At 36.4% G+C, this 8,704-nt stretch overlaps 1 protein-coding gene across 7 annotated transcripts in view; it reads right to left on the bottom strand.

Moving 5' to 3' along the window:
* Nucleotides 1-8,704, bottom strand: part of GRIA2 (glutamate ionotropic receptor AMPA type subunit 2) — an 83,909-nt gene that overhangs the window by 35,699 nt on the left and 39,506 nt on the right. For all 7 annotated transcript variants that reach the window (XM_042870866.1, XM_042870867.1, XM_042870868.1 and 4 more), the window contains exons 4-6: nt 6,446-6,642; nt 2,934-2,987; nt 894-1,055 (exon numbers count right to left, since the gene is read on the bottom strand). In XM_042870866.1, coding sequence (XP_042726800.1) covers nt 894-1,055; nt 2,934-2,987; nt 6,446-6,642 — 413 coding nt within the window. The remainder of the gene's footprint in view (nt 1-893; nt 1,056-2,933; nt 2,988-6,445; nt 6,643-8,704) is intronic.

The raw sequence follows: 8,704 nt of genomic DNA, 5'->3' as shown, positions 1-8,704 counted from the left end.
GCCCAGCTCCCTCAGCCTGTCCTCATAGGGGAGGTGCTCCAGCCCCCTGATCATCTTAGTTGCCCTCCTCTGGACCCTTTCCAAAATCTCAATGTCTTTCTTGTACTGAGGGCTCCACACCTGGACACAGTATTCCAGATGGGGCCTCACAAGAGCCAAGTAGAGAGGGACAATCACCTCCCTGTCCCTGCTGGCCACCCCTCTCCTGATGGAGCCCAGGATCCAGGAGAATACACTTAAATCATTTTTAATAAAATTTATGATTGTATTAAATTTCCAAAGCAATAATTGATCTCTGTAACTGCTAGATAAGACAAGAGGATTATCCCAGTTTTATGCAGAGGGACAGCTGAGGCAAGGAAGTTTACCTTTTTGCACAACGTCACATCTTGAGTCACTCAGACCTGGAATAGACCACAGTTCTGTACCTCAGGCACACTGTTTAATTTTGTAAGTTTTTGTAGGATTTAGTCATCTGTCCCAGAGCAACTGGTTTATCATTTCTTTGGTAGGACAGGAAGTGTTAGATCTGTGCTCCCTGAGAACATGTGTATGACTACATATGTGCCCCTCTAGAACATTTTAAAACCAGGAGAAAGAGACAAATCAAAAAGAAGTCAGCAGCTACTTAATATATCACATCAAAATACTCCTAACAAGCTGTCAGGCAAAGATTTACAGTTATACAAGAAAAACTGATGCTGTCTTTAACATTCTTTGACAGTGCAGTATCTCTGCTGAACCAGCACAATTATAGAGAATGCTAAAAGTACCCCAGAGAAAACATTAGGATTGGCACAGCTGATTTTGTCAGCTTTTCTCTCTTGTCTTTCTCATCCAATCCCCTTGCTTCCTGTACATCCTGTCACAGTTAAAACAAATGCAAGACGTACCTTTATTGTACTAGTGTGCGCACCAGGATATTCTTTTTCCTCTAACGTTGACCAACGTTGTATAAATTTTGACACCAAAGGATCGTCGTAGTCAACTATCTGAAATCCTGAGACATTAGCTCCTCCAAACTGAATTTTGGATAAATCCCCATCAGTAAATCCCTGGGCACAGAAAACATCATGTCTGTTATTCCAGTAGTTCTGGCAGATCTCTCAGTTGCCTTATACATATAAAAGCATCACCATATGACGTCTATTGCAAATGTGTATGCCAAATGTTTTCTTCAAACAGGATCCAAGTCAAAATCCTGGGCTGCCAGCCAACAATGCCTCTTGTTGCTCAGTAGTCTTATACTTCCATAGAAGAAGTGCTACCTTTGCCATCATAACTTCCTTAGAACAAAAACAACTGTTAATTTCAATGGGACTACTTAGATTACAAAGTCAGTAACAGATAGGAGAGCAAATTTTAGCCTGGCTGGTTGTTTTTTTTTAAATATATAAAATGAAAGTGGGTTACACTAAAACAGTTCATTTATGCAAATTAAATGAGGGATGTCCAATCCTGTCCATCAGTATAAAGACAATATAATCAAGGACTACATAAGTTTTCTTTCTGATAGAACACTTTTTGAAATCATCATCATATATATATGGTACATATATGAAATTTACCTTTACAAACACACAGTAAGCGAATATGGTAATAGATAGCTATAAAATATAATGATTCAATGTGCTTAAAATCTTATAGGCTTGAAAATCTTACTGTAGCAAGCCAAGCGATGGCTAAAATAGCAAGCAGTCAACGTAATGAAATACACCAGGCAACTTTCCAAAACGCTTATTGCCTTTGAGACTAAAAATATTTATACAACATACGCAGCACAAACACAGGGAATTTTCAAATTCTGTATGACTTTTTGCTTTTCTTGTGAACATGCAATACCTTAACTTCTTTGTTCTAAAAAATCAGTTAACAAATACAAATATGGATCCACATAGTTATACTTTTAAAGAGACCTTGAACTCTCAAAGCCTTCCTTCTTATATACCAACATAGATAACTTTTCAGAATACTCTTGTCTGAAGGGAAGAGGACTTTTGATTAAAGGCTAGGAGGAAATATGGGCTATATATGAAGTGTAATTAGGCAAGCTACAGTCATTCTGTGTTCTCAACTCCCTCTAAAATTACTATGAAAAAGAGTGTAAGTCAGAGCAATTTAGGGGCTTTGCTGAAATTTTTGTTAGTCAAACTGTATCAAGCTCCAGGAATAAAGAGAATAAATAAATTATATAAAAGCATTCTCACCATACAACCCTCAAAGCTCTTTCGTGGAGCAGAGCAGCTGACATTCAAGCCCACAGACTTTGCTTTATCCGTTGCAGAAAAAACGTGTCAGATTCTCTAGCTGAAGTCCATAAGTACTGTTGACTTTGTAAAATGGCCATTCATCTTTAAGAATTTCAAAAAACAACCTTGACAATTCTGAGAGTTTCCTGAACCTTCTCTTCCCCCTTAGGAACAGTATTAGCTGTACTGCCTGATTGTTCAAGGAGATATTCTATCAAACTGATTGCCACGCCAACCTGAATAATGAGGATGTGTGAAGGTGAGATTCAGTAGTCCAGCAGAATCAAAGCTGAGAGCTCTGATTTTTAAAAACTAAAGCAGTGAGAGAAGAAACAAGAGTTATCTGGATGAATGCATCAGACCATGGTCTGGAAAGCTGTTTTTCTGATTTTCCTACCTACACTGACTTTCCAACAGTATGCAGAAAAACAGACAAACCTCTACTGGAGTTGCTGAGCATTCTTCAATCCCATTGACAGGAATTTAACAGGGAGCATTTAAGCTCTGAAAAGACTCAGCCAATAAAACAAACACTATCTGAACATGCACATATATTTAGCAGAATAAATATATTTAGCTTTTCTTTATCTTCTAAGCATTCACTGAAAACACAGTACTAGTTTATGCGCCTCCATGAACAGCAAAATGTGTAGTGCAGGTAATTTAAATACTAAAACTGCTTACCAGATTTGCAATAATATAATGGTATCCTTTAACATGTTTACCAATTGTGATAACCTGTAAGAAAAAAAAGTACCCATGACAAAGAACGTTCAGCTGATAGGCAGACTAAGACTTAAACACTAAACATAATACGATGTAAAAGTTAGCTATGAACTTTATCATATGCAATAGTGAGTTTGTTGAGTGCTTTACTTTTATGTTACCTCATGAAAATACTCCCTGCTGTTAGAAATTTGTCATACTGAAGATCAAGCTCCAAAATCTGTAAGAGGACTTGAATGCTTCATATTAAAGGTTCAACCCCTACAGGTAGGAATGGGTACCACAGAGTAGATTGAACCAGAAGAAGCACTGTGACTTAGGCCTTCTTGCTTAGGTTCTGCTCCATTTGTAGCAGTTTTGTAACATTCCTTGAACCAAAAACTTAAAACGAAAAGCATTACAACATAAATGAAAGAATCCACATTATGAGGAAATTTTAGAAGCTCAAATTGTTGTTTGTTGTCCTAAAGCTTCCTTATAATCTCTCTCAAAGCCAGCTGGTGGTTTCTCAGCTATCTCCACTGGCAAGCATGTATCATGGATTTTTCTCCTATATAATCCTAATTAAGACTACATCTTCACGGGGAAGTTTGCACTTGGAAGCAAAACACTTCTCCAGAGAAAGGAAATGGGAGAAAATAGGTCTCTAGAGATTTCTTCCATCTTTTGAACAATGAGAACAACAGGAGTGAACTCAAAGTATTTTTCAGCTTCAACTCTTACATAAATGGTTGTAATCTGGCAAAGAAGCTGTTGCATAGGAGGAAAAAAAAAAAAAAAAAAAGAATGAAGGAAGAGCTTTGCAAAACACTGTATGTCTGTATAGTGATCCAAGGACCACAAAGCATTACTGGGACACGGCTTCTGAAGACAGTGAGATAAACAAATACTGAAGAAGGTTTGTTCAAGAACGGAAAGCAAGAAAGAAAGCGAAGAATTTGCAGCTTAATGTATCAAGAAAGCATATGATACTCCAAAATCCAGGAAAAAAACTGGTCAACAGAAAGCCCACTGTGCACTTCTCAGTAAAAGTAATAAGGAAAAAGAAAAGGCATTCTGATACAAAAGGCTGAAGGCACGCTCAAGAAAAGGCTTTTGCTGAGGCATGGGTTTTGGTTGTTTTGGGTTGTTGGTTTGGGGTTTTTTGCCTAGAATTAGAAGGGTTTTTCAACAAATAAATCTGCTAGTAAAGTAGGACCCAATGTACCTAATCGGCAGTTAGAAAAGAAAATCAGAATGACACAGTCAAAGAAACTCACAGGCCAAAAAAAAAACTTACAGGTACTCCCAGAAATCCTTTTTTAGGATGATTATTCATTTTAGGTGGGAGAGAAAATTAACAGAAAAATAGTCATTTTAGCATTTATTTCGGACTACTTGAGAACATCAAAGCGGGGTTTACCTTAAGGTAAGGGAGTCACAGGAGCAAAAGAGTAGGGATAATGGACTCCAGAAAACAGATGAAACACCAGAAGCTGGCAGGGTATCTTTCAAAGAGAATCTCAAGGCTAAACCCACGAGACAGCTGACACTTAGCAGAGACTAACAGCAAAGCAGAAAACTATTTTGATGTGAATAAATGATTGGAATTACAACGATCCCTGTGGCTGATCCACAACTTTTAACACTCTTCAGTGACTTAGAAAATCAGATGAGCAGAAACAAGAGTTTATCCATCCATATGCCTTCAGAAGTGACACAAGTCTGCAGGGATAAAGTGAGAAAATCTAAATCTCAACTAAGGTATGACCTGTCAATGTGCAACAAGGGTATGAAAAATATCCTAGAGATGCACTCAGAATAAGAAGCCAAAAGAAAACAACAGGTATATTACAAACAGAGACAAAGCTAGTAAGAATGCACGGTAATTAAAGTGATGGTTCCTATCATTAAAAAGCAGTACAAGGTGAAACTGAAAAAAATTAGTCTTTGTATCACAAAAGAGATTAAAATTATATATCTGATTGTATAGATTTTAAAGGATATTAAGATGATAAACAGTTAGTGTACTCTTGTCAAAATCAAAATATGTCAAAGCAATTTCTTTCCTTTCTCTAATGTGATATTATCTGTTAGGAAGGATGAGGAAACAGCGGGTGCAACACATCCAGCCTAATAAGGCTCTCATTGTGTGACATCATTATAAGCTCCTAAGGAAACACAAACAAAAGTCAGTGTAAGGTAAGCAAACAACTGTCTGATAAGTGGTAAGCAGTGTTTCTCTCAAGCATTGCTCTGTTCAGTACACATATTAATGACATGAAATTTATTGGTTTTTTTTCCAATCAGTATGATGAATCAAAAAATATGATTATAAAACACTGCAGATGGTGACAGAGAGAGGTTGCGAATGCCCTGAAGGACAGGATCAAATTAAAATTAATCCTGAAAATTACAGAAACAGTTTCTGGATACAAGTTCAAAATAAAAACACACAAATAGAATGCATTCAGTTTGCATGCTCAAGCACAATGCTCAGTGACTGAGCCTCTCCAAGCTATGATCATTTTCACAGTGAAGACTAAAATAACAAACCCTCCAAAAAAGCTTCAGACTAAACCCAACCAAATGCAACTAAACCTAGCTAATATATTCCTAAGGATGATGCACTGTCTCACATGGTCAAGTTTAAATCAGTACAGAATTGTTCTTAGTCTTCCATTGCGCTGTGTATGCATGAAAGCAGTAAACAAGATAAAAAAACAACGCTGAAAAGATCCATCTGGACCCACCTAGACACTAGGACTGAAGAGGTGGATTTGGAGGCAATACAGGAATTTGAATCAGAGCACTGTGATGCTGCTATACAAAGAAAATTCAAGTAAGTAAATAATTTTGATAAACAATATACAGGTGGGTGTGGAGATGGCATCTTTCTGCTTTGCTGGAAGTTCAAGAAGCCCTCGCTATGGAAGACAGTGTCCTAACTTGGTTATCACATCGTAAGACAGTGACAAAAGAAGAGAGAAAACTAAAACAAGGAACTATGAGGAAAACTGAATGAAAAAGATAAGCTGCTGATGCAGTCCTCCAAGATGTATAAGTTTTTTTGGAAGAAAAAAAAAAAAAAAAAAAGATTAGAAATCACTTTCTAGGTACACAGCAAAATAACCCATAGACTTATACATGTATCTGTAAAGCACCATTTACAATAGCGTAGGAAGTACATATAATGTAGTAAAATACCTAGACAGATTGCAAAGTAGCCCTAACGAGATCTTTAAAAAATAATCAGGATAGAAAGTCATACCAGATGATCCAGAGAGAATTATCCTGCCTTTGAACAGAGGGAGCAATTACAGGATTTGCACGATCTCTTTCTGTCCAGTGTGTATGTGGCTCTCAATAGAAATCTGTCACTTCCAAAAGATGTATAATGACCACAAAAACAGGATTGACAGAAACGAACTCATTATGCTTTTTACAGAATATAAATAATGGCCATAACTGAGAAATAGGGAATAGCAAACCTGATCAACAATGTCGTTGACTTTATCGCGCTCACAGTCCAAAATCACTCTCCTTTCCTTTTTCACCTCTAGATCTTGGAATAGTGAACGGTATGTTTCATCTTTTCTGTCATTGTTAATGTTTCCTACGTTGATAGCAGTCACTTGCCACTTCTTCTCAGCTGCAGAATCCAGCACAGCTTGCAATGTTGATAACCCTAGTGATGCACAGGAGAAAGCAGAAGGTATAACTGACAAAGCTTCAGGACTAACAAGCTTCTGGAAGATGATTTATGAGATTACTTATTTAAGATTACACAATTACTTGTTTCAACTGTCACATGTAGCTAGAAATCAGAAATGAAGATATGCGTCCAACTTTCTTGAGTGAAAATTCTATTTAAACAACTGGAAGGGATCAGAACAGAGCCTTATAAGGACAATATTTTGGTTTTGCTTCAACTTTTTTTCAGAAGGGGATTTTGCCAATTCACTGATTCACTGCTGGAATCCTATGCACTCAGAATGAGGTCTTCCAGGAGAAAAATGATCCAATTACAGAAAGAGGATCAGCTCTTTATTACTAAATTCTATTTAACTGTTCCTGCTCTCAATACTTAAGCAGTAACCTATTTAAATCCTGATCTCACTGAGGCCTGTGGCAAAATTCTCATGTTTCAGAGTGATGAGAAGTTATTATTTCTGTTGCCTATAATCACAACCCGGATAACTGAGCTATTATTTCTGCAGACCACAATCAATCCCTGATAATGAAAGAAAATTTGATTGCATGTATTTTTTTTTCCACATAGATCCGTAGGCCCAGCATTAACACCTATCAGTGGCCTGTAGATTTTTGCTGCTATTTTAGCATTTTGGCATATTTCTGGAAGCTATGATGTCTGCACAGCTTCAATTGCCTACAAAACACTGTAAAATCAGTGAAGATTTCACTTGACTCATTTTTCCTTTTCAAAGATTAAATAACAGAGAATAGAGACATACATTTGTGTGCAAAGAAATGAAAAGGCATGTAAAAGAAAGCTTCAAGGATAACCCTCGTGAGAAATGATAGTGATTATGAACATAACTGTAGAAAGAAAGTACTAAGAATCAGTTTGCCTCAAAGTTTGTAAACACATTAGTCAGTTTTAGCAATTCAGCTTCGTGAGTGAAAGCAGTAATAAGGAGCAGCAATATTTATAAGACTGGTCATCAGCAAAGGAAGAAAATGGCAGGCTTCCAAAAACATAATTTCAATGATATGTCAGATAGTTCTGGCTTTCTATACTGACTTTAGAAAAGACTGATAGGAAGTTCTACATGTCATGCAATCAGTATTTTGGAATAATAGACAGCTACAGTCCAAGGGCACACAAACTATTTATGACATGTTAAAGACATGTTTTCATTTCCCAGAAAAAGATAATGAACATAAGTGACCTAAAAGACGTGAAGAGTATCTTAAAATATTATCAACTATTCAAAGTAATTCTATACTTCAAAAAAATGTTCTTAATGGCAATTCTTTACTTGCGTTCCTTTTTAATTCTTTTGGGAGATCACTCAAGACAATAAAACAATTTCTGCTACTGCAGATTTTTCGTTTTCTGTTCCTGGGAATACAAAACCCACATTCAATTTTGCTTTTAGATTACTGGTTTTACTTCTTAAAACGAAATTAAGACTGAATTATTGTAGAAGCTTTTTGTTCCAATTTCAAGAGGAAATGTCAAGGCATTTTCCAGAGGCAACTTCTTTATTACACATCTCTGTGATATTAGAAGTAGTCATGTGCAGCTCACTCAGTTGCTGAATAACACTTCCTAACATCAAGACCAAATATTATAAAAGGGAAATCTTATTCTGAGAGGTACAAGAATAGTTCATCTTGAAAAAATATACTTTGGATGAAGCTAGCAATGAAAATTTCAATGCATAACAAGTAGAGGAAAAAAGAGCAAGGAAAATTAAACTAACTTTCAGAAACAAATGCTTTTGCAGGTTCCTAAAAACATGAAGTTCTAGCATGTGTGAACATACTTGTGTAGTGTGCTAATTCCTATGGGCTTGGTTTAAACGTGTGTCAAGTTCTTTTGCTTCAAATCATCCAAATTTTATGATTCTTCATTATGAAGTGCACTGTTTGCTTTGCTTTGTTTGCACATTTTTCAATGTTAAATCATCTTTATTAGTAATACAATAGTGAAGACCCTAAAGGATCTGATAATTTTGCAGTGCATACTATTCGTTTAGTGGCATTCTGTTCCTGTGTTTAAC

This window comes from Lagopus leucura, unplaced genomic scaffold (assembly GCF_019238085.1).
Source record: "Lagopus leucura isolate 7727_CA_CO unplaced genomic scaffold, USGS_WTPT01 Super-Scaffold_100004, whole genome shotgun sequence".
Taxonomy (NCBI): Eukaryota; Metazoa; Chordata; class Aves; order Galliformes; family Phasianidae; genus Lagopus; species Lagopus leucura.
The sequence above is the reverse complement of the archived record's forward strand: the minus strand, read 5'-3'. Positions and strand labels throughout refer to the sequence as shown.